At 42.3% G+C, this 26,620-nt stretch overlaps 1 protein-coding gene across 1 annotated transcript in view; it reads right to left on the bottom strand.

The window, feature by feature from the left end:
- Positions 1-21,282, bottom strand: part of LOC139159570 (SUN domain-containing protein 3-like) — a 221,618-nt gene extending 200,336 nt beyond the window's left edge. Inside the window, exons 1-2 of the mRNA XM_070736879.1 lie at positions 21,255-21,282; positions 20,383-20,575 (exon numbers count right to left, since the gene is read on the bottom strand). Coding sequence (XP_070592980.1) covers positions 20,383-20,575; positions 21,255-21,282 — 221 coding nt within the window. The remainder of the gene's footprint in view (positions 1-20,382; positions 20,576-21,254) is intronic.
- Between the last annotated feature and the right edge of the window lie 5,338 nt (positions 21,283-26,620).

Genomic DNA, 26,620 nt, shown 5'->3' on the forward strand with positions numbered 1-26,620 from the left:
GTGGCCTGCAGTACAGCATTCTACCTGCTGCACCACCCCGGCTCTTGTATATAGATATACAGTATAGGCTTTGCACTCTTCTATTAAACCGATAGAGCCATTCAAGAGGATGACTTCATCTCGATTGCTTTTTATTATGATTGTTCTTTTCCCTCATCTACATTTCAGAATGAACAAGAGAAGGCATTCCAGTATGTAAAGATCAAAGTGGAGAGCAACTGGGGAAATCCAGAGTACACTTGCATTTATCGAACCAGGGTGCATGGAAGGATGGCCAATATAAACCATTTGGCCAAGAAAGTGAATGAAATCTACCAAGATAAATAAAGAAAAGCAGGAATATGAACATTTATACTGAGCAAGTGTAAAAAGCACCTAGAACTTGCTCCAGCTTTTCCCACCAGGGGAAAATGGGAAATAAAACATGGGAATATATTAATAATGTTGAGTTATTTGACTAACAGGTTTCAGTTTGATTTCAGTTGAAAATTCAGTTAGCATTGTTGTTAAAATAGTAGTTGTTAAACTAATGTAATTGTTAAACTAATGTTGATTTCAGTTGAAAATTCAGTTAGAATTGTTGTTAAAGTAATGTAGTTGTTAAAATAATGTAGTTGTTAAAGTAATGTGTAGTTGTTAAACTAATGTGAGTAGCATGAGTAGATTCTGTCCAACCCCTCAAAAAGATGAGGTGACTGGAGGTGATCTCCCAATAAAACATTTCAGTTCAGATTATAGCATAGAGGCAAATGTACAGAGATATTAAAAGTTCAAATAAATGAGTCATATTTCCAACAAAAATTACCTTAATGTGAAAGACTAATAATACACACAATGAGTATCACTGTATCAAGAAATGGGGTAAATATACATGTAGTTATAAAATTATGTCTTAATGAATCACTCTGTTGACTGAAAAATAATATGTATCAAGAAAAGCAGTGTCATGAAATGTTAAGGAGCTTTCAACTAAGGCTCACCCTCCATAGATTTGTACACGCTGAACAACCTTTCAGCTTTAAATTTACAGGTAACTCGAAAAACATTTCAATAACAAAAATATACTTTCCACTCAGTTGATGAGCCTGGTGTAGTGTTGGCTATCTTGTTTAACATGTTCCAAGCCATGCAATCCTTCTATGGGTCAATAAATCCTTTTTAGGAAGAAAATTATTTGAAAAGATAAACATAAGGCCAATGATTCCAACAGGCAAATTAGTTGTTAAAGAAAGTTAGCTTACCAGAACCAGAAGAATTTGTCTGCTTTCACCTTAATTCCACATATCTTTTTCCTTTAGGGAAAATAAATCAGAAAAGGTTAGCATTGTGGCTATATGTGTCATACTCATGTGGTGGGCATTGCCCAACCAGATGGCTGGGTTCCATAATGTGATAGGATAAAGGTGAAGCCAATAGTCCAAGACTTAAAACTGTCCAGTTCATTCCTATTTATTCCAGACTGCACATGTATTATAATACCTTCCCGTGCATAACTCCCTAGATAAAATGAGATCTTTCAAAAGTCATAGATACATACATATTTCTTGCGCGAATGGATTAGTGAAGACAGGAAGAAGACATGAAAAGCGCCTGGGACGATGAGCAAATTATCAGCAAATGAATTATATGGGCTCCTCAGTTTGGGCTCAAGACAATGGAGAATATGTTAGCAGATGATGGGACGCCCCCAATCGCATGCTGATTGTCATTGGTTCTTTGCATTTTCTCCCACTCTCTGGAAATCAACCCAAATTTTGTCATTGGCTCCCAAGGAACAAAATTATTATCTAAATAGTTATTGGCTACCTATTTCTTCCTACCTTCAGCGCCCACTATTCCTACCCACTGAATTCTTTGCTCCTTGAAATTTACAGATGGGTATGCTGTACAGACATGCACAAAGACAGCCAAACATAGGTTTCAGATTCCAACATTGATTTGCTCCTTTATTGATTATAATTCCCACGTTTCCATTGTTACAAGGAACCCCATACGAGAGTTACAGTTTTATTCATAATTCAAATGGTTGGGGTTTTTTTGCCAGTTTCTGTCATTTTTTTGTTGGTGTCAGCAAAAAAAAAAGTCCAATCAAATGAATGGATTTGTTTAATGACCATCATTTTCAGAAATTACAAATTGAATTTATAAATACATGCACAAACAATCCTTCTCTTTAAAATCTGGCCTGGTTTAGCTCACAAGGATAGGAAGAGGAGAAAACAGAAAAACACAAAACTGGAAATGTCAGGTTCTTCAGCACTTCTCCAGTGAGGATGGTTTATTTATGCAGATGAAATTCATAATCAATGGAAAAACATAAAAGAGATTTTTGAAAAGCTTCCATCCTTCACCCATCTAATTACCGTATATACTCGAGTATAAGTCGATATTTTCAGCAAAAAAAGTGCTGAAAATATCCAACTTCGACTTATACTAGAGTCACTAACTTTCACTGACCTGAAAACTGTCCCAAAGTTCCACAGTTCCGATGTGAAAGGCAGGGAGGAAAGAAACCTCATGGCTGGCAACAGGAGGTTTTTTTTCTTTCTGCTCTTGCTACCCCTGAGCTGCCTGATTGGCAGCAGGCTGAACCAATCACAGCTCCTTCTCTACACAGAAAGGAGGCACTGAGAGAGCTATCTGATTGGCAGCAAGCTGTACCAATCACAGCTCCTCCTCTACAGGAAGCACTGGGGGAAGGGGCGGGAGAGTTGAAGAGACTTTCAGATGGAAGGAACCATGGATTTCTCTTCTCATCAAGCCAACAATGATATTTTACAAATAAATAAAATGTACAAGTAAAATGTAAGTTACCCATTTAAATTTGATTAACAGGATAGGTTATTTTGTAAGAAATTGTTGCTTAAAGTGGGGATAACTCTGTGTAATTAAACTTTTTCTTCCAACTATACTTATCCTACCCAAGCGGATTGTTAATGCTGACTTGTTTAAAACAATACGAAGGTTAGGATAATATAATAGTATGAATTTTGTCATTAATCATTCGTTCTACATAATCAATATGAATAGATTTAACTTTTTTTAAGAGTATGGTTTCTCCTTATGCAAGATAAATATCATGTAGAAGAAAGATTTTACAGTTAATGATTGAGTAACCCCCAATTGTTATTTACTGATCTATTGATGTAGTAATAATGATTTTAACTTATGAAATAGGTTTTAAATGGAAAATCTGAATATTTATCACATGGAAGTTTGATTTAAGCAATTGTTTTGAAAGAGTATATGAAATCCCAATTATTAAGAAAATTATAATGATATTGTAATGAAGATTAAGATAACAGGTTTTAAGATTAAGATAACATTCCTAAAGATATTTTAAGAGGTTTTTGGAATTTAACAAAAAGAAAGATTTTGGAAGGGGAGGAAGAAAGATGCAATAAATAAAAAGCATTTTGGAAGGAAAAAAGTTATATAATATAATAATAACAACAGGGTTGGAAAGGACCTTGGAGGTCTTCTGGTCTAACCCCTTGCCTAGGCAGGAAACCCTACACTACTTCAGACAAATGGGTATCCAACATCTTCTTAAAAACTTCCAGTGTTGGAGAATTCACAACGTTTGGTGGTAGGCTGTTCCACAGATTCATTGTTCCAACTGTCAGGAATTTTCTCCTTAGTTCTAAGTTGCTTCTCTCATTGTTTAGTTTCCACCCATGGCTTCTTGTTCTGCCCTCAGGTGCTTTGGAGAATAGGTTGACTCTTTCTTCTTTGTGGCAAACTCTGAGATATTGGAAGAATGCTATCATGTCTCCCATGGTCCCTTTTTTCATTAAATTAGATATACCCAGTTCTTGCAACCGTTCTTCATATGTTTTTTTATTCTCCTACAAAAACAATTTTAAGAAGCTACAATAGAAGAATATTCCATTTTTATAAGTTACCAGTAGCCACTGTATTTTCCACCCTGGACTTATATTCGAGTCAATAAGTTTTCCCAGGTTTTTGGCGAAAGTAGGTGCCTCGGCTTATAATCGGGTCGACTTATACTCGAGTATATACGGGAAGTTTCATGTTGGAAAAAAAATAAAAGGGTAGCCATCAAAGCATCTTTCTAGAGAACAAAGAATGAAAGGAATAAGGAATAATTGGGTGTGAATGATTAATAAACATGAACTTACAGCCTTCATTATTACTTTCTAAAGACAGACCATATACTGGCCACAATTTCTTTAGCGGTTTTATCTTAAAATTTATATGTTGTTTGGAACATATAATTATGGCACCTACCCAAAGTATATATTTAACTAATAGTTAATTTTACATGTTTTAAGTTGATATTCATGATTCTATACAGAAGTGCAACTTTTTATATTGACAATCCATTGTTTGCTGTAATTTGGGCTGCTGGGATGTATATCATTTCTGGCTATGATACATATTTTTGGAGTATAAAACACACCCTTTTCCCCCAAAAAGAGGATGAAAAAGTTGGCGCATCTTATACACTGAATATAGCCATTTTTGCTGTCCCTAAGCCCAGCTCCAGTGTCCTACTTTTGGAAAAAATGTGCCTGTTTTTTGCAAAAATGGGACAGAGGGTCTGGGAAGCCTGCGGAGCTCCTGGTGCTGGGGGATGGCAAAACTGCCCCCATATTTGCAAAAAAAATGGACCATTTTCCACCCATTCTTTTGTAAAAATGGGGTGGGAAAAGGGCCTAGAAAGCTTGCAAAGAGCTCCTAGGGACTGGGGAGGAGACAAAAATGCCCCATTTGGTGGAAAGATGGGTGGAAAATGGCCTGGGGTTTGCAAAAACAGCATTTTTACCATCCCCCAGCACCTAGGAATTCCCTGCAGACTTCCAGGACCCTTCGCCCACCCCATTTTTGCAGGAAAACGGGCAAAAACCCAGCCCATTTTTCACAAAAACGGGGGTAATTTTACTTTCTAATTACCCCATTTGCAGCAACATGACTGGAGGGGGAATTCTGGGAGTTGAAGTCCACAAGTCTTAAAGCTGTCAAGTTTGAAGTTTGTAAAAAGGGTACATGTTTGTAAAAAGTATTCTACTACATTCTGCTGGTATTTTATTAAATAATATATTACTACACCATTTGATTCAGAATACTTTTTTTCTTGTTTTCCACCTCTAAAATCTAGGTGCGTCTTATACCCTGGTGTGTCTTATACTCCGAAAAATACAGTAATATTAAACAACACCTATATTCAAGAGTTGTTCCAAAGCATTTATTTACTACCCCATGCATTCAATTTCTTTCAAATTTCATGAGCAAATGTCATCTCTGAATTTTGTTATACATTGCCCTTCTCTATGTTAAATGAACTACTGTGTTTTCTGGGTTGAAATCTGCAATATTTACTATACTATATACTATACTCCATAGAAATTTGCGACAGCATTTTATAACATTTGCTTATTATATATGAGTGCAATCTTAATTCTAGTAAAATATTTAAGGACAAGCATTTCATTATCTCTGTTCTCATTATACTTTCTAATGCCTCTATTAAGATACAGATTTCATTGCATTTAAAGTGCAATACCTAGATTGCTTATTAGAACAAATTTTTTTCAAAGCCCATCATCCAAAGGCTGGGGCACCCCTGATTGCATTTTACTTTAAGCCCAATATTTGCCTTCAGCACCAAGACCGAGATGCATCGAAAACAATATTCTACTTCTTCACCAATTCTATATTCAGCAGCTTATTTTTCAGAAAAAAATGTACTTCTGTTGCTATTGTTCAACATCTAGGACCATAGTACCAATATTACCAATTTACTACAGATTGCTAAAAGGTTTTTAATTGAGTCCTGCTTAGCATGACATTTAACCCTCAAAGTGAAGAATTGGCATTGCCCCATAAAGACTGTTCTAGCATTATACAATGTCGCTGAACTACTAATATGGCAATATGAAACTGGCCTTTATTAGGGATATATTGCCTCAGCAATGGCTGGATGTTGTCCTAAGGCTGTGATGGTGAAGCACGCGGCCTTAGGTAGCACGCGGGGGATTTCTAGATTTTTAATTAGTTAATTGGGTTAAGATATTGTGTATTGTATATTTTATATGTTGTGAGCCACCCAGAGTCCTCGAAGAGGGGCGGCATAGAAATCCAATTATTATTATTATTATTATTATTATTATTATTATTATTATTAATAATAATCTATGCTTGTAGTCAGTCTGTGCGATCTTTTTGTAGCATACACAGACTGACTACAAGCATAGACATGATGCTGTGGCACAGATGATCCACTGGAACCTGTGCCGGAACTACCATTTACCAGTGGTCATAAGCCCAAAAAGTGGTCGAAAATGAGCAAGCAAAACTACTGTGGGACTTCCAATTTCAGACTGACCGAATTCTGAAGCATAACACACCAGACATCCTGATTGTGGAGAAAAAGAAAGTATAGATCATTGACATTGCAATCCCAGGGGACAGCAAAATTGAGGAAAAGCAGCTAGAGAAATTAGTGAAATACGAAGATCTAAAAATCGAGCTGCAACGACTCTGGCATAAGCCAGTGAAAGTAGTCCCAGTGGTACTTGGCACGCTGAGCACAGTGCCAAGGGATCTCAGTGGACATTTGAAAACCATCGGAATTGACAAAATCTCCATCTGTCAATTGCAAAACGCCGCTTTACTGGGATCGGCAAACATAATTTGCCACTACATCACGCAGTCCTAGGTGCTTGGGAAGCGCCCGACTGGTGATGAAATACGAAATCCAGCATAGTGATCTCGTTTCTGTGTTGTATCGACATAATGATGATGATGATGATGATGATGATAATAATAATAATAATAATAATAATAATAATAATATCTGCCAGCACGCAAGCTGTTTCCCTACAGCATGCGTGTCCCTGCCAGCCAGCTGATTTTTGGTTCATGCGGAGGCTCTGGGAAGGCATTTTCAGCCTCTAGTGGGGGTAGGGGAGGTGTCAAGGTTCCAAGTAACATCTGAACTAAATCAGAATCTGAGTCAAAGTACTCCTCAAAGTTCCAATTTATTTCCGAAGCCATCCTGGCACCCACACTGGAAAACCTGAATCTGAGTTTCCCACTCAGTTGAAAATTCACATCCCTTGTTCCCCCCACCCACAAACTTGTCACATTGCCCACTCAGATTGTGCCAGCGGGGCAAGTCCTTCCTCCGCTTCCGCCCAGGTGGATGGGTATAGGATGGCCTTGAACCACTCGAAAGAATGCTTTGTGGTTGCATCTGTTCCCTCATGAAAATTACTCCTCCCATGTTCCCATAAACATCAGGCAAGTGTGGCAAGCTACTGATTTGTCACCAACTTCTGCACCCACTTTACGGGTGTCAGAAAGCCTCTGGAGCCTGGAGATGGTGAAAAACAGGCCTACTGGGCCCACCGGAACTTGGAAAATGGGCCATTTTCAGCCTCTAGAAGGCCTTGGGGGGCGGAGGAGGCTGTTTTCGCCCTCCCCATGCGCCAAGAAAGACTCTGTTGTCTCGGGAGGGCAAAAAGCAGACTTAACCCCCCCCCCGAAAGTTGGAAAATGGGGGAGGGGGACATGCATGCATGCATGGGGCAATGCGGACATCATGTGTGCATGTGCAGAGGGGTGCATGGTGCATGAGGGGCATTAAATTGTGGGTGTTGGCACGCACACACGCTTTTGGCACCCGAGGGGAAAAAGTTTTGCCATCACTGTCATAAGGTCTTATAACTCACTAGTGGACAAGTAGTAAAGAATTTTTCTGAGTCCATGTGCTATCAACTAACATTGTTAGGATTGAACCTGAGAGAAGACAAGTCAAACACTCTAGTCCAGTGATGGCGAAACTTTTTTTCCTTGGGTGCCAAAAGCACCAGTGTGCGGTTACTATTGGGCATTTGCGAATGTCCACACCCATTATCCAATGCCTGGGGAGGGTGAAAATGGCTTCCCCCATCCCCCAGAGGCCATGAGCACCCAGTTTTCCAACTTCTGGTGAGTCTGGTAGGCCCATTTTCCACCCTCCCCCACCTCCTAGAGGTCCTCTGAAAGCCAAAAACACCCTCCTAGACCCTCTGCGAAAGCTGAAAATCATGCACATGAGTGCTGGAGCTGAGCTAGGGCAACATCTCATGTGCCAGCAGATATGGCTCTGCATGCTACCTGTGGCACGTGTGCCATAGGTTCGCCATCACTGTCCTAGTAAATCCTGGCTTTCTGATAATTCAATTCAATTCAATTTATTAGATTGATATGCCGCCCCTCTCCGAAGACTCGGGGCGGCTCACAACAGTAATAAAAAAACAGTATAACAATGGAACAAATCTAATAATAAAATTATATGAAAACCCCAACAATTTAAAAAACCAAACAGCACATACATACCAAACATAAAATATAACAAAGCCTGGGGGAGATGTCTTAATTCCCTCATGCCTGGCGATATAGGTGGGTCTTGAGTAACTTGCGAAAGTCAAGGAGGGTGGAGGCCGTTCTAATCTCCAGGAGGACTTGATTCCAGAGGGCCGGGGCCGCCACAGAGAAGGCTCTTCCTTCTCTTGTTTGGTCAACGGGACCCGGAGAAGACCAAGTCTGTGGGACCTTATCAGCCACTGGGATTCATGCAGTAGAAGGTGGTTCCGGAGGTATTCTGGTCCAATGCCAGGTTTATTACCAACACTTTAAAGGTCATTACCAACACTCCCCTCCCCCCGTTTAATTTTTTCCCCACTTTGTTCCTTGGGAGCCAATGACAATTTTTGGGTTGATTTTCAGAGAGTGGGAGAAAATGCAAAGAGCCAATGACAATCAGCATGCGATTGGGGGCGTCCCATCATCTGCCAACATATTCTCCATTGTCTTGAGCCCAAACTGAGGAGCCCATATAATTCATTTGCTGATAATTTGCTCATCTTCCCAGGCGCTTTTCATGTCTTCTTGCTGTCTTCACTCATTCATTCACACAAGAAATATGTATGTATGGATGACTTTTGAAAGATCTCATTTTATCTAGGGAGTTATGCATGGGAAACTATTATAATACATGTGCAGCCTGGAATAAATAGGAATGAACTGGACAGTTTTAAGTCTTGGACTATTGGCTTCACCTTTATCCTATCACATTATGGAACCCAGCCATTTGGTTGGGCTATGCCCACCACATGAGTATGACACATATAGCCACAATGCTAACCTTTCCTGATTTATTTTCCCTAAAGGAAAAAGATATGTGGAATTAAGGTGAAAGCAGACAAATTCTTCTGGTTCTGGTAAGCTAACTTTCTTTAACAACTAATTTGCCTCTTGGAATCATTGGCCTTATATTTATCTTTTCAAATAATTTTCTTCTTAAAAAGGATTTATTGACCCATAGAAGGATTGCGTGGCTTGGAACCTGTTAAACAAGATAGCCAACACTACACCAGGCTCATCAACAGAGTGGAAAGTATATTTTTGTTATTGAAATGTTTTTCGACTTACCTGTAAATTTAAAGCTGAAAGGTTGTTCAGTGTGTACAAATCTATGGAGGGTGAGCCTTAGTTGAAAGCTCCTTAACATTTCATGACACTGCTTTTCTTGATACATATTATTTTTCAGTCAACAGAGTGATTCATTAAGACATAATTTTATAACTACATGGATATCTACCCCATTTCTTGATACAGTGATACTCATTGTGTGTATTATTAGTCTTTCACATTAAGGTAATTTTTGTTGGAAATATGACTCATTTATTTGAACTTTTAATATCTCTGTACATTTGCCTCTATGCTGTAATCTGAACTGAAATGTTTTATTGGGAGATCACCTCCAGTCACCTCATCTTTTTGAGAGATTGCACAGAATCTACTCATGCTACTCACATTACTTTAACAACTATATTACTTTAACAACAATTCTGACTAAATTTTCAACTGAAATCAACATTAGTTTAACAACTACATTAGTTTAACAACTACATTACTGTAACAACAATTCTAACTGAATTTTCATCTGAAATCAAACTGAAACCTGTTAGTCAAATAACTCAACATCATTAGTATATCCTCATGTTTTATTTCCCATTTTCCCCTGGTGGGAAAAGCTGGAGCAAGTTCTAGGTGCTTTTTCCACTTGCTCAGTATAAATGTTCATATTCCTGTTTTTCTTTATTTATCTTGGGAGATTTCATCCACTTTCTTGCCCAAATGGTTTATATTGGCCATCCTTCCATGCACCCTGATTCGATAAATGCAAGTGTACTCTGGATTTCCCCAGTTGCTCTCCACTTTGATCTTTTATTGTATGGATGGTACCCCCCCGCGTTCCTGTCTCTGAAGGGCAGTCTATCCTGTCGATAGTAGCCTTGGCCATAGGTTCTCTGGGCTTGCGCAAAGGGAGAGGCTGTAGTGGTGTCGTAACGAAAAGTCTGTCTGCGGGAATATGGTGCTGGTCTTCTATCAGCACGCCTATAAGCCTTAGGGAGGACCTTGCGTTTGTCTTTGTCCTCAACCAACACTGAGTCTAATGACTCGCCAAATAGTTTCTCCCCGCTGAAGGGAGCTGCCACAAGACGCCATTTAGATCTTGCATCGGCGTGCCAGCTTTTGAGCCAGAGAAGGCGGTGTGAGGACATAGTGGCCGCCATGGAACGCGCCGCGAACTTAGCGGAGTTCAATGTTGCGTCCGCGGAAAACTCCGCTGCAGCAAGAAGTTTAGTTAAGTCCTGACGGGGTCTAGCGTCCTCTGGGTCCAGTCTGGATTGCATTTCTTTAATCCAAACAATGGATGTGTGTTTAAAAAATGAAGCTGCATGGGCAGCCCGCAATGCCCATGCTGCTGACTGATGTCATTTGCGGATGAGGGTTTCTGCTTTGCGGTCGTCCGGCTTCAGACCTTCCATGTCTGCTGAGACTACAGCATTGGAAACAAGATTGGCAACAAGATTGATCCACAGGGGGGAATTGTAGCAATCCTTCAATGTCCGGGCCAAACCCATAGAACTTCTTTTCGATGGAGGAAGGGCCTGTGGCCGCTGTAGGGTTCTCCCACGGGCGTTTTATATTATCAATGAAAATTGAAGACGAGGGGATGAAGTCGGATTCCTTTTCTGGCTCAGTAAAAAGTCCTGCAGTCTGGTCCAGCTCTACTGATGGGTCGGTAGGCTTGGTAGTGGAACCCAGCCTAGCTTTGGTCTTTGTGCAAAAGGGTTTTGAACAGTGCGGGCTTAAACAAGCCGGTAAAAACTGGTTGTTCAGCAAATGTCTCTTCATCCTCAGAGAACTCGTCCTCTGCCCCACTTCCCTCATCATGTGATGGGGTCTGAGCCCCCAGCGAGTCCTGGTAGGTGTAGTGGGCATTAGCCATAGGCCATATCTCTGGTTGCTGGCTCTTGGTAAGCATAGGAGGTTGCTGCTGGATGCCTGTGGCGATGCCCTGCGAATATGCGTTGGCAATCATGTCCTTCACCATTGGGGAGAGGTGATGCCAAGCATCAGGGCCCGACCACAGGCCTGCAGCAGATGGCACCGGCTTTGAATTTGCCAGAGGTGGAGACTGCAACCCCACATCCTGTCCCGGGGTTGTTGTGCGAGCTGAGGCACCGAGCATGGGGAGTGTCTCCCCGCGTTCAGGAGACCAGTCTTTGTCTGCGTTTGCAGGGGCAGGTTCTGGTATATCTATGGCATTAGCTGTGGGTTAGGGAGGCATACCCATTTGGGAGGGTGGGAGGCTCCAATGCTGTTGAAATTGACTGTAAGGCAGAGTCCAGGTCTGCTTCTGAGCCTGCTCAATCATTTTTTGCAGAGCTTTAATCCTCTTTTCAGTCTCTTTAGCACATGCAGAAGACTGGGAGGATTTGGACTTTGGCTTAGTGGAAGGTGCCTTGTCCTTGGGCTTAACCACAGCTGGGGGGGGTGCAATCTCTTCTGCCCTTTGTTTTTGTTCTTTAGTCTCAGACATTGAAGCTGTTGGCGCTTCCAGTCCCGCACCGCCAACAACAAGCCACCAGGTGGCAACCTACCCTAGAGAGACAGGCTTCTCAAGGCACACAGAAAAAACGCCAGCGTTTTGCTGCTGAAATAGCCTGTAACGCGAGCCCCGACAGCTGTTTAAACTTCGCACCAGCTAGTAGTGAAGGAGGAAAAAAATTCCGGAAGCCGGGATTCCCTTTAAAATGTCTTCGGTGGCTCACGCATGCGCCCACTAGTAACCTGGTTACTATGGGGCTTTTAAAATGGCGGCCCCCGGGCTGGTTTCAGGTGCAGCGGAGAGACGGACCCTCGCTGCTGCCTCGGTAAGTCAGGGGCTCAAACGGGCATTTTGGGGGTTGGCAATGTCCACTGAGGACAGGGGCCAGCCCGAAGCGACCAGCAATTTAACCTCTGTGAGCCTGGCCCCAGAGGGCGAGGCTCCTTGCCCATTAAAATTCATTTAAGCTCCTGGGTTGTATCTGCTGAGGAAAGGGACCTATATGATCAATCCAGGCGGTTCTTGCCGGCGGACCGGTTAACCAGCCAAATGTATACAATGATATAATTAAAAATTAACTTACCTTATCTTGTTTAGGAGAGTCTGGGGCAAGTAGGGGGCGGGACAGAATTAATTATTTAAATTCAAACTCAGTCCCTACCAATAAGACTAGAGTATAACCCATGTTGGACTCTCCTAAGCAGGGCATTGGAGAAGCAACTGACATCCGGGAGGCCAGAAGGAGCCTAGACCAGGGGTACGCAAAGTTGTCTCTTCTATGACTTTTTTACTTCAACTCCCAGAATTCCTGAGCCAATCATGCTAGCTCAGGAATTCTGGGAGTTGAAGTCCACATGTCATACAAGAGCCAACTTTGCCTACCCCTGGCCTAGACGATCCAGGGTTGCATTGCGGCTCTGTGTCGTAATGAATTTCAGGAGGAGGGGGACCCCATCTCCTCCATTGGGAAACACCTGAGCTATGGTGGTGAATCTATAGCATCATGCGAGAGGTGGCATGCAGAGCCCTCTCTGTGGGCATGTGCGTCATCGCCCCAGCCTAGCTCCATCGCATTTCTTTGTCAGTTTCATTTTCAGGGAAACAAAAGCTTGTGGGACTAAAAAAAAATTTCATTCAATCAATTCCAACTTTCTGAGATCTTCTCATTTCATGAGAAGTTGGAATTGATTGAGCGAATTTTTTTTTCATTCATTCATTCATTCAATCATTCATTCATTCATTCATTCATTCATTCATTCAGTTGTGTTTCTGAATGGTTGTCCCTTTTCCATTCCCAACTCAGCCAGTGTGGACAACTTTCACCATAGGGTTTTGGCCTCTGTGGAGGAAGGTAGGCTCATTAAGGAAAAGTCAATAGACGGGAAAATTCTTAGGATAAAAATGCTAAGGATAAGAATGGGAATTTTGATAATGGCGAAGGCCACTCAAGGGCATTGCTCGTTCTTTTCCCAACCAGAGGTTTATTAACAAGTCAGTCTGAGGGTTGCTACTGCTTCATGTTTTTTCTCTCTCCTCTCTTTTCCTTGCTTGATATCTGCCATAAAACAATGCATGGTGTGAGGTCATCAAAGAGGGTGTTTCCTTAATCCCTAGTGCCAATGGTATCACACTATACATTATGGCTATGCTAGCTGTTGCATGAGAAAGGGAGGAAAAACCTAGGACAGGGGTAGACAAAGTTGGCACTTCTATGACTTGTGAACTTCAGCTCCCAGAATTCCTGAGCAAGTCTTGCTAGCTCAGGAATTCTGGGAGTTAAAGTCCACATGTCATAGAAGAGCCAACTTTGCCTAGGAAGATGCATCTATTGAGTTCAACCAGTTCAGTTTAAGGTGTTAGCAACATTGTTAGGTATCAGATAGGGGCCTTTCCCAAACTGGATATGCAGACATGGAATTGGAAATTGCCTGCATGTAAAACAGGTCAAGCATCAAATTCTAGGCAATGCTCAGGTTATTAAATTGCTTGAGATATGGAAGAGTAAAATAAATAGTAGAGTTGATGAAAACCAGCAAGAGGATCAGCAGAAAGACTACTTGTGAAGTAGAGGAAGACATAACATAAGCTTTCTTCCTGCAAGTAATGGAGGAGAGAGGCAGCTTGAGTCTATGCAAAGGATTCAAGAGGTCCATGGGTGTTTCAGCTGGGTTTATTTCAACATGGCCAACTCTCCATAGGATGATTCACTGCGGGATAAGAATTACACTAATATCAAAGAAATGGTGGAATAGAATCACTGAAGAATGGGAAATTTAATATTTTAAAATGTATTTTAAATAATAAAATTGAATTGTTAAATTGTCCCATGGCGAGTTGTCCTGAGGTGAGTTGGCCATGGTGAGTTGGCAGTGGCAGGTTTGGTTGCAGCGACTTGGCTGGGCTGGATTGATTGATTGGTTGATTGATTGACTGACTTACTGACTCAATCATTCATTCATTCATTCATTCATTCATTCATTCATTCATTCATTCATTTGTGTTTCTGAATGGTTGTCCCATTTCATTCCCAACTCAGCCAGTGTGGACAACTTTCACCACCAAAGAAATTGCTGAATACGTTGGCTGGAGAAGATATGTGGTTTGGAGAATCTGAGAGAAGTAGACTTGAATTTAGAGGGAAGGACTTGGGACTAGGAAGAGAGAGAGAGAGAGAGAGAGGAACTGCAAATGGGACCATGCAGAATCTCTTACTTTTAAAGTCAAGGAAGGAAGAAATTAAGGATAATTACTTTGTACATAAAAGGCATCATTAAAACACAATAATTGAATATTTTATAGTTATAATACATTATTTTAATATAAAACATGGATTTATAATAAAAATAATTTTTAAATATTTAAATTCATGGGGATGTACATGAATGCGCATGGTCGGACACATATGGGGGGTCAAAAATGCATGCAGGCAGTGGAGGGGCAGGGGGTCACTTGCATATGCATGGAGTGGGGGAGCATAGGGGGAGTGCGCACATATGCAGGGTGCATGCAGGGGAGTTGTGTGGGAAATTGCGAGGCTGGGTGTGTGTCGCACAAGCATTGCATTATGGGTGTGCAACTATGCTTTCGGCAAGTGACAATAAAAATGTTAATCACCAATGTGTTAGGGTAACACCTCTTTAGCCTATTTAAAGTCTTGCATGTCATCTAATATTATTATTATTATTATTATTATTATTATTATTATTATTATTATTTATTAGATTTGTATGCCGCCCCTCTCCGTGGACTCAGGGCGGCTCACAACACAATAAAACAATTCATAACAAATCTAATAATATACAATTTAAAATTTAAAATAGTTAAAAAAACCCATTTTTAAGCAGACATACCTACAAACATACCATACATAAATTATATAGGCCCGGGGAAATATCTCAATTCCCCCATGCCTGACGACAAAGGTGGGTATTGAGAAGTTTACAAAAGGCAAGGAGGGTAAGGGCAGTTCTAATCTCTGGGGGGAGCTGGTTCCAGAGTCGGGGCCGCCACAGAGAAGGCTCTTCCCCTGGGGCCCACCAACCGACATTGTTTAGTTTACGGGACCCGGAGAAGACCGACTCTGTGAGACCTATTCGGTCGCTGGGATTCGTGCAGCAGAAGGCGGTCTCGGAGATATTCTGGTCCGATGCCATTAAGGGCTTTATAGGTCATAACCAACACTTTGAATTATGCCCAGAAATTAATCGGCAACCAATGCAGACTGCGGAGTGTTGGTGTGACATAGGCATATTTTGGAAAGCCCATGATTGCTCTCGCAGCTGCATTCTGCACGATGTGAAGTTTCCGAACACTTTTGAAAGGTAGCCCCATGTAGAGAGCGTTACAGTAGTCGAGCCCCGAGGTGATGAGGGCATGAGCCGCCCCGAGTTTTCGGAGAGGGGCGGCATACAAATCCAAATAATAAATAAATAAATAAATGAGTGACTGTGAGCAGTGAGTCCCGGTCTAAATAGGGCCGCAACTGGTGCACCAGGCAAACCTGGGCAAACGCCCCCCTCGCCACAGCTGAAAGATGGTTCTCTAATGTTAGCTGTGGATCGAGGAGGACGCCCAAGTTGTGGACCCTCTCTGAGGGGGTCAATAATTACCCCCCGACAGTGATGGACGGATAGATGGAATTGTCCTTGGGAGGCAAAACCCACAGCCACTCAGTCTTATCCGGGTTGAGTTTGAGTCTGTCGACACCCATCCAGGCCTCAACAGCCTCCAGGCACTGGCACATCATTTCCACTGCTTCGTTGATTGGACATGGGGTGGAGATGTGAAGCTTGGTATCATCAGCGTACTGATGATACCTCACCCCATGCCCTTGGATGATTTCACCCAGAGGTTTCATGTGGATATTGAATAGCAGGGGGGAGAGGACCGACCCCTGTGGCACCCCACAAAGCAGAGACCTCGGAGTCGACCTCTGACCCCCCACTAACACCGACTGCAACCGACCGGAGAGGTAGGAGGAGAACCACTGAAGAACAGTGCCTCCCACTCCCAACCCCTCCAGCCGGCACAGAAGGATATCATGGTCGATGGTATCGAAAGCCGCAGAGAGGTCAAGAAGCACCAGGACAGAGGATAAACCCCTGTCCCGGGCCCGCCAGAGATCATCCATCAACGCGACCAAAGCAGTTTTACAATTAGAGTCGAGCTCCACCCGGATCTGAGAGATTTTATCAGCGAAAAACGTGTTAAAATCCTCGGCACTACTCTGCAAGGGCTCCCCAACTCCCCCCTGATTAAGAAGGGAGCGGGTTACCCTAAACAGAGCGGCCGGGCGGGATTCCGCTGATGCAATCAAGGCGGCATGATACACGCATCTTGCCGCCTTGAGTGCCACTTTGTAAGTCTTAATAAAAGCTCTTAGAAGTGTTCGATCGGATTCAGACTCACTCTTCCTCCATCGCTTCTCTAGACGTCTCTTCTGGCGTTTCAACTCCCGGAGCTCCTCCTTGAACCATGGAGCTCTACAGGGTCTAGCGCCACGGAGAGGTCGCAAAGGCGCAATCTGATCAAGAGCCTCCACTGCAGCCTTCTTCCTGGCCTCCGCAAGAGACTATGCCGAACTGTGGACAAGTGCATCTGGAATAACCCCAAGCGCCGTCTGAAAGCCCTCTGGGTCCATCAGGCGTCTGGGGCGGAAAATCTTAATCGGTTCCGCCTCTCTGTAGGGAAGGATTGGAGCCAGGAAGTCAAGCCATAGTAGAAAATGGTCCAACCATGACAAAGGCAATGCTTCTAAGCCCCTTAGTCTCAGACCATTACTCAATTCCTCAGAGAGGAATACCATGTCGGGTGCGTGCCCTCCCTTGTGAGTTGGACCCTGTACTACTTGAGTCAGGTCCCTGGCTGTCATGGTGGCCATGAACTCCTGTGCTAGTCCAGAGGCTTCACCGAGTGACGGCAGGTTGAAGTCCCCCAAGACAATAAGTCCGGGGAACTCCACTGCCAACCCGGCTACCTCCTCGAGCAGCACAGGCAGGGCTTTTGACACGCAGCTGGGAGGCAGGTACGTCAGAAACAAGCCCACCTGAACCCCTAAGTCCAACTTCATCAAGAGAGACTCGCATCCCGCAATCTCTGGAGCAATGAGTCTACGTAGGCAAAGGCTCTCCCTGGCTATAATAGCCACTCCCCCCCCTTCCCTGGGGTTGAGGTTGATGCCATATCTGAAACCCGGCTGGGCAAATTTCAGAGAGAGGAACTCCTCCCTCTGGGCCCAGCCAGGTTTCAGTAATACATGCCAGGTCGGCCTCCTCATCCAGGATCAAAACCAGGATGAGGAGAGCTTTATTTACCCCCGACCTGGCATTGAGCAGCAGCAACCTGAGTCCAGGGCCAGAATTACACTCATCACCAGTGCCCAAGATTGAGCTCACGGAGCCAGAACAAGGGATCGTTATTAAGCAACGATCCCTCGGTCCCCTGGAACGGCTAACTCCGTGGCCTCCGCCATATCTGCCTCTCCCCAGCAACACCAGAATATTCCGACCCTCTGTCCCCCCAGAGATTGGTGCCCTCTCCCTTCCTGCCTCTCCAGCGTCAGGTGGGCCAAATCTATCATTCATACTATTTCCATTCATCTCATCCATACCATAGCCCCACCCACCCCAACCATCCCACTCATACCAATCATTCATCCCATATACATTATTACATCCACCCCAGTTATCCATTAATTAAAACCCCCAATAATATTAAAAATAGATTAAATTAGTAATAAACACTAATAAAATATATCTAGAAATATAAATAGAAAATAGAAAAAGTTCATACTAAAGTGCTAGAATATAGGAAATAAATAGATCAATTGACATCAAGTCAGCAGTACAACACCAGTTCTAATAGGTGTATTCTGGAAAGGAGGTTCGATGTTCAGAAAGAAGTCCTGGCATATTGTTCTTTGATGCCAGTCACTGCCACTGGCTGGCACTCTCAGGTCTTTTCTTTGAGTCCACAGTCGCTTTTTCTTCTAACGTTGCAATATTTCCAAGTTTCCAGTTCAGTTAATATTTCCAGTCATCCGTGGTCCCAGCGGTATCCAGAGCCTCCACGCAACCACAGTTAGTATTTTTTGGTATCTTTAGTTTTGCGCGGAGGTTGTTTTCTTCTTGCACCTAGGTCCTCCTCTCCTCCCTGTGCAGTGCCCCCCGTGTCCTCCTCCTTTCTTTCTGGCAGTTCTTTCGTTGGTTGCTCCAGTTGGCGTATTCCACTGGTTTCATAAAAGTCTCTTGCTTCTTCCAACTTTTCTATTTTATATCTTTTTGTTTGCCAATAAAGTGATAGTCCTTCTGGAATAAGCCAATGGAAAGTTATGTTTTCTTTGATCGGAATTTTGGTCAGGAAGTGGTAGTCTCTTCTACTTTCTCTTACACTTCTTGGAACTTGTTTCAGTATTGTGATTTCTTTTCCCTTATCTTGTAATTTTTCATTTCTTGTCCATTTCAAAATATCATCTCTTATGGTTCTTCTTACAAATTTGATGTGAACTTCTCTTGGAAGGTTGTGCCGACGTATGTACCTAGTTTGTACTCTGAAAACTTTATCAATTTCTTTTGTTAATTCTGTGGGATCCATCTGAAGAATTCCTCCAATAATTTCTGCCATTTTTGCTTGGAAATCTTCATCTTTTTCTTCTGTTATGTTCTGAAATCTTAGACCATAAGATGCTTGTTGCACTTCAAGATGTATGAATGATTCATCGTATTTTCGATAACGTGCATCAGATCTGCCTTCGAAATAGTCCATTCTCTTTTCCATTTTTTCAGTTTTCTCCTCCACACCTTCACCCTATCTTCATTTTCTTCCAGCGTTTGTTGAATTTCCTTCATCTGCTCCTTCATCTCTCCTGTATCCGCATTTAATTCACCCATTTCTGCTTTTAAAGCTTCTGGTTGTTGATTTGCATCTTCCTGTGATTTAAGCATAAATTCTTTCATTGCATTTAAAGTCTCTTGTATCGTTACAAGGGTAGGCTGTTGTGCTTTCTCTTTCTTCTTTTCCTTAGCTAACATAGTTGCTGTAGTACTTTGATGTACAGGAGATGGCTGAGGTGACACTTGGGGAGATGAAGCTGACGTTAGTGTTTGTTTTTTAATAGTTTTAGTATATGTAGACGTACTCGACATCCTTGGCTTTGCAACAATATTCTACAGGATTTCTTATTTGTAGGGTTTTTAAAAAAAGGAAGAGAACTCCAACAGTATGAATCTTCTGAATTTTTAATCCATCAGTTCATTAAGTCTTTTAATTAATTGCAATTTGCTGGTTTTATTTCATTTTGACGTTAGAAGTTAGAACAAAGGAAACATGATCCCTCTGCTATCAGAAGTAGAGCCCGGGATTCAATATTATTTTAAAGATTTAGGAATTCCAATCTTTATTTCAGCTTTGCCAAATTATATCTCTTCATTTTGTCATGTCAAGTTTGTATTTTATAGTCAATTTTCTTCCAGTTTTAAAAGTTCAAGTTCAGGTTCAGCTCAAGAAACGAAAGTGAGAAAATAGATCTGCCTGTTGTTTAGCACCTGGATATGAATTTTCTATCAACTTTCTCTTTCGCCTTGTTAAGAAAACTTTCACTTGTAACTTTCTCTGTACTTCAATCTTCTATCTTTAACATGGAACAATGAAATTTTTACCTTGATTCTTCTTTTCTTTTGGTATTCTTTTTCACTCTGTGGAATTTCGGAAATCTTAACTTTCTTCTTCCTCTTTAACGCTTCCCACTGGTGTGGGGGGATCGCAATGGCCGTAGTTTTGTACTATTTTTGCTTCTTCATCTATATTATATTTTATTATTCCATCTTCATCCTCTAACTTTTTGATTATTTTTGACTTTCTATGTTTCCTTAATTTATGTTAAGGACAGAGCCCTGCCCCGGAGCCTCCGCAGCGGTCCCGGTCCAGACCGGAAGCCCTCATTTCACAGTTTTCCATAGGGTTTTGGCTTAGGCTTTTGGCTTCTAATACAGCAGCAGAATTGTAAAAGTTTTCGAAGAAAGCAGATCATAGAATACACAATAAGGCTAGGAATGCAGCATATGGTTTTTAGCATACTCCTTTCAGATGAAGCTGTGGAATCAGATGACAAGTGGCTACAGCAATTCTCACCAGCAATGACTTCTCTGGTAAAACCTCGCCCCTTGTCTTCTCCGTTAATTGCGGTCACTTTGTATATTCTAGATCAGGGGTCCCCAACCACCGGGCCGCGGACCAGTACCGGGCCGCAGGGCATGTTGCACCGGTCCGTGGAGTCAGCAGCTCATGCCGCCACCCCCTCCCTCCAGCGCTTTGCCTCCCGCCGGGCAAGAGGCCTCGGGAGGCAGGTTCTGCCGGCCACAGGACGATGGATGGGACAGAGGGGCGGGAAGGACCGAGAGGCTCAAGCCTCTTTTGGCTTCTGCCGCGGGGCGCTTTTGCGTTTTTGGCTGGGGGGAGGCAGGAGGGCCAGCCTGACCCCCTCTCTCCAGCGCTTAGCTCGCGCTGGGAGGCAGGTTCTGCCGGCCACAGGACGATGGCGGGAAAGAGGGGCGGGGAGGACCAGCACCCCCATGCTTAATCCCGCCCCCAACCACGCCCCTTTCCGCCCCCACTGGGCCATAGAAAAATTGTCTTGCTGAAACTGGTCCCTGGTGGAAAAAACGTTGGGGACCACTGTTCTAGATAATTAAAAACTTCATCTTCACTGATATCTTCTTTTTTATATAACTCTTTAAAAAAGTTTTGTACTATTTTTGCTTTTTCATCTATATTATATTTTATTATTCCATCTTCATCCTCTAACTTTTTGATTATTTTTGACTGTCTATGTTTCCTTAATTTATACGCAAGCCATCTTCCTGGCTTATTGGCATGTTCGAAGTATTGTTGTTTAGCTCTTTTTATCTTTTCTGCTATTTGATTTAGCTCTATGAGTTTAATTTTATGTTTGATTACATCTATCTTTCCCTTTAGCTCCCTGTTCTTAGCATTTTGTTGTGATAAAGATTGTACTTGTTTTAATTGATTTATTAATTGTTCATATTGTATTTTTTTTCTTTATTTATCTTTGCAGTATAGGAAATCATTAATCCTCTTATGTATGCCTTGGCAGTATCCCATAGGTTTTGTGGGGTAGTATCTAAAATTTTATTTATTTCAAAAAAAATATTTAATTCTTTCTCTATCCATTCCTTATATTTTTTTTCTTTTAAAATATTTTGGCTTTTAATACAGCAGCAGAATTGTAAAAGTTTTCGAAGAAAGCAGATCATAGAATACACAATAAGGCTAGGAATGCAGCATATGGTTTTCAGCATGCTCCTTTCAGATGAAGCTGTGGAATCAGATGACAAGTGGCTACAGCAACTCTCACCAGCAATGACTTCTCTGGTAAAACCTCGCCCCTTGTCTTCTCCGTTAATTGCGGTCACTTTGTATATTCTAGATAATTAAAAACTTCATCTTCACTGATATCTTCTTTTTTATATAACTCTTGTTGGAAAAATTGACAGCTCTTAAAGCGCTAGTGGAAGAGCAAATAAGTCTTGGTCATTTGGAGCCGTCCAACAGCCCTTAAAATACTCCAGTGTTTGTGATAAAAAAGAAAAGTGGCCGTTGCCGTTTCTTGCTAGATCTTAGTGATGTCAACAAAGTAATCCGCCCCATGGGCCCCTTACAATGTGGATTGCCTAACCCCAATCTCATTGCACAAAACTTCAAACTGGCTGTAATAGATTTAAAGGATGCATTCTTTTCCATCCCGTTGCAATCTCAAGACCGCCTGCTGTTTGCTTTCACTCTCCCTGTCTTTAACAATAGTTATCCTACTTCTCGCTATCAGTGGAAAGTTTTACCTCAAGGCATGTTAAACAGCCCTACCATGTGTCAGTACGTGGTACATTCACTATTAGAGCCCTTTCGCCTCTCCCATGCAAACATTCTTTTATACCACTACATGGATGATCTCTTGCTCTCGGCCGATATGCCTCACCCATCCTTTCAACAGATTCTGCTCCTTCTCATTGAACATTTAACCGCTAATGGCATGACCATAGCTCCTGAAAAGGTTCAGCAAACAGAACCCTTTCTGTATCTGGGTCACAAACTTTCCCAGTTCCGTTCCTCCCCTGTTCTTCCCTCCTTGTTTTTGCCCTCCCCTGCCACCCTGGTTCAGCTCCAGCAGTATTTGGGATCGCTAAATTGGGCTCGCCCTTACTTGGGGTTCATGACTTCTAAGTTGACCCCCCTCTTTTCTGCCCTGGCGGGAGCCTCCTCCCCCTCAGATCTTATCCACCTCACCCCTGAGCAGCTGGACACATTGGCTAAAATTAATAATGCGCTGCGCGTTAAGTGGGTGGATAGGTGCGAGGAAAACACCCCTCTGTCTCTTCTTTTGCTTAACACTCCTTCTATTCCTACTGCTTGTATTATACAAGTGTTGCCCTCATCAATCTTGATCATTGAATGGATTCATCTTCCGCACACACACCCCGAAAAACTATTTCTTCTTGCTTTTCATTATATACTCTTCTAATTGTTCGCGGCCACCGCCGCTGTCTAACGCTCATAGGTTTTGAGCCGGTCTCACTTTATGTCCCCCTTCCCCTCCCCATGTGGGAATCCTTATTTTCTCAAAGTGAAGACCTCCAGATGGCCCTTGTGGACTGGCCTGGTCAGGTCTTATATCATCTACCTGCAGACACTCGCATTTAATTAATTCAGTTGGTCCCTGTCCGCTTTAACACCTGTATGCAAGACCAACCTATCCTGCAGGCATTAATCTTATTGTAGACTCCTTGTATGTTTCCCAGATTATTCTTAATATTTTTGATGCTTATTTGTCCCCAGCTGTTCACAGCTCCTTATTGGCCCTGTTTTTGATTCTCCAGCAGCTAGTTATGGCTAGGACTGCCCCCTTTTTTGTTGCTCACATACGCAGTTATCAGCCTTTCCCAGGAATGCTTACCCGAGGGCAATGACACTGCCGATAAGGCGGCACGGTCACCTGCTGTTTTTTCTCTGTCTTTCCCAACCCCTTGGGAAAGCCACTCCTATTTTCACCAAAATGCCAAAGCTCTCGCCAAACAATTTAATATCTCAAAATCTGAAGCCTCGGCCATTGTTCAGCAGTGCCCCACATTTAGTCATAATGCTAACTCCATTCCTATGGGGGTCAACCCGCATGGTCTTGAGGCTTTACAAATTTGGCAAATGGATATTACGCAATTCCAACCTTTTGCGCCCTGGAAATATTTACATGTTTCTGTTGATCCTTATTCTGGCTTTATTATGGCCTCCCCACAGAGAGGCGAGGCCACAAAGCATGTTATCAACCATTGTATTGGCACCTTTGCAACGATGGGACGCCCTAAAGAACTCAAAACGGACAATGGTCCCATTTATACTAGCTCAGCCTTTGTGCAATTTTGTAATATTTGGGGCATCACGCATAAGTTTGGCATAATTTTTAACAGTCAGGGTCAAGCTCTGGTAGAAAGGGCTAACTTGACCGTTAAACGGGTGCTAGAAAAATTAAAAACGGAGAAAATCCCTCCGGGCCTCCCGTCCTTGCAAAACCAATTAAACAGAGTACTTTTTACCCTTAATTTTTTAAACTTAACTGGGCCCTCCGCTCTCTCTACTGCTGCACAGCGACATTTTGCCACACATGCATCTTTGCCCCCCCGACCCCCCGTTTATTACAAGTTACTTCCAGATCTGACCTGGAGAGGCCCCGCAGATCTCATCACCTGGGGCCGAGGTTACACTGCAGTGCAACTAGAAGATCGTGTGTTGTGGGTTCCTGACCGACACGTCCGCCCCTTTTTGCCAAAAACTAAGGAAAAGAAGTAATCCCTCCCTGACCTCTCTGAGTGCTGTATCCTTAATCAATGATGTCCACCTCACCTACAGAGGCTGTTCCCACGCCCGTCCAGGAATCTGGACTGCATCAACCTCCACCTTATGATGAAGTTTTTCCTGACCCTCCAGGACACTTTCCACCACGAGGATGCCCTGTTTTGCGCATTCACAAACACGCCTCCCATTTCACTCTATGGGATAAATTAAATGGACCAACGTCATGTACGCCATTTTTCTTACATGTTTTTATTTTTCTATTGTGTTTTTTGTGCATATTTTTTATTATTGCTTTGACTATTTGTTCCCGCGCTCCCACTTACACCCGCCCTCGATGTTCTATGGACCTGCAACAACGGATGGAGTATAATATTTGGCTACGTCTCGCAAATCTTTCCAACTTGTCTACATTCTGTTTGTCGCAAGCTGTTGATATGCATATGGTTTGAGGGTATGTCTGATTCCTGTATGCACCCCCATTTCTGTGTTCCTTAATGATTCCTCTTTGTCTATGTTTTTAACTGCCCAGGAACTACATTATGCCCGGTTTTATGAATGGGGTCCCAAGTCATATCGTCTCCCTTCTGGAGCAATGTCATTATATACCCCTCACGTTGCCATAGGAGCAGATGTGATGTGTGCCCGTATTGTTAATTGTTCCACCCATCAGTCCCACCCACGCTGCTTGAAATTGTCACCTGCCACATGGAAGCGCAATTGCTCAACCATTCAAAATGTATCATTTGCCTATGGTCATGTTCTGCTTCCCCCAGGCTGGTTTTTTACATGTGGTGACAGGACCTTCAACTATATCCCAGCAAATTTATCTGAAACCGTTTGTAGCCTGACCCGCCTAATTCCTGTTCTCCCCTCCAAGCAAGATGTATTTTTGTCTCACCATTATCGGCAATGCAGAACTATTATTCCCTTGGATAACACCTGTGATGATAGCATTGCCTTATTGAACAAAGCTGAATATATTTCTTTAACTGCCTCACTTCTAGGGGTGCCCGCTTTGGCAGTGTACAATCAGCATTTGATAGGAAATCTTGGTTGTGCCTTGGCAAAAGATATTAACAGAACCTCCATTGCCTTGGCTGCTTTAAATGAAGAGCAATCTGACCTGAGACATGCGATATAAGATAACAGGGCTGCCATTGACTTTTTAATGTTACTCCACCATCAAGGTTGTCAGGCAGTTAAGAACATGTGTTTTTTCAATCTCACTGATAACTCTGCCACCATAGAAGAACACATTAAGGAGATGAAACAATTGGTGTACAACATGGACACAGACATATTACCTAATTGGTGGAATGCTCTATGGTCATGGTTTCCGGATGGCTCTTGGTTAAGGGTAATTTTTATGTATGTGATAGGTATCATTTCAGCCACTATATTGTTATGTTGTTTTACCCAGTGTATTCCTTCCTTGTTTTCTTTTTTCTTTTTTTTTTAAATCTCTTTATTAATTTTTCTTATGTCATTCCCATCACATATTATTTTGAATTACAGATTGTACATATTCTCAGTTAACATTCTGACAGTAAGTTTTGACCGGTTTTCTTTCATTATATACATTGTATTTTATGTTTTTAAATTCTAAAATCTATTACGTTCATTAATTATACACGGTAACTGTAGGTCGTTTCAATTGTACTGTTGTTTCATATTATGTTGCTTTTATGTTCTCTTTTGAACCCATTCGTGCCATTTTTGCCATGTTCTTTTTGATTCTATTAATTTATTTCCCTTAATTGAGTTCGTGAATTCGTCCATCTCTACACATGCATATATCTTATCTATAATTAAATCTTCCGTTGGCATCTGATCACTTTTCCAGAGTTGTGCTATCGCTATTCTCGTGGCGGTGTTAATATGTGTTGTGAGGAGCATTGTTTGTTTTGAATAATGTTTTCTCCAAACTCCTAAAAGCATAGCTTCCGGTGTGAGTTGTATTTCCTCTTTCGTGATCTCTGTGAGCCAAGTATGAGTTATTGTCCAAATTTTTTGTATCATGGGGCAGGACCACCACATATGGAAAAACGTACCTCTTTCCTTTTTACACTTCCAACATGAGTCTGATAACGTTGGGTGGATCTTTGCTAATCTCGCCGGTGGGAGGTACCATCTGTAGAATAATTTGTAATAGTTTTCCTTATATGCTGCCGAAAGGGTTATTTTGGATATTGTGGTCCATGTTCTTTCCCAGTCGGCAATATGGATGGCGTGTTGCAGATTTTTTTCCCACGCTATCATTGGTGTTTTGGTCGTATCTTTTATTCTTTCCTGTTCTAAAAGTATTTGGTATATTCTGCTTATTTGTTTGTTTTCATTTCCTATCAGAATCTT

This window comes from Erythrolamprus reginae, chromosome 2 (genome assembly GCF_031021105.1).
Source record: "Erythrolamprus reginae isolate rEryReg1 chromosome 2, rEryReg1.hap1, whole genome shotgun sequence".
NCBI lineage: Eukaryota > Metazoa > Chordata > Lepidosauria > Squamata > Dipsadidae > Erythrolamprus > Erythrolamprus reginae.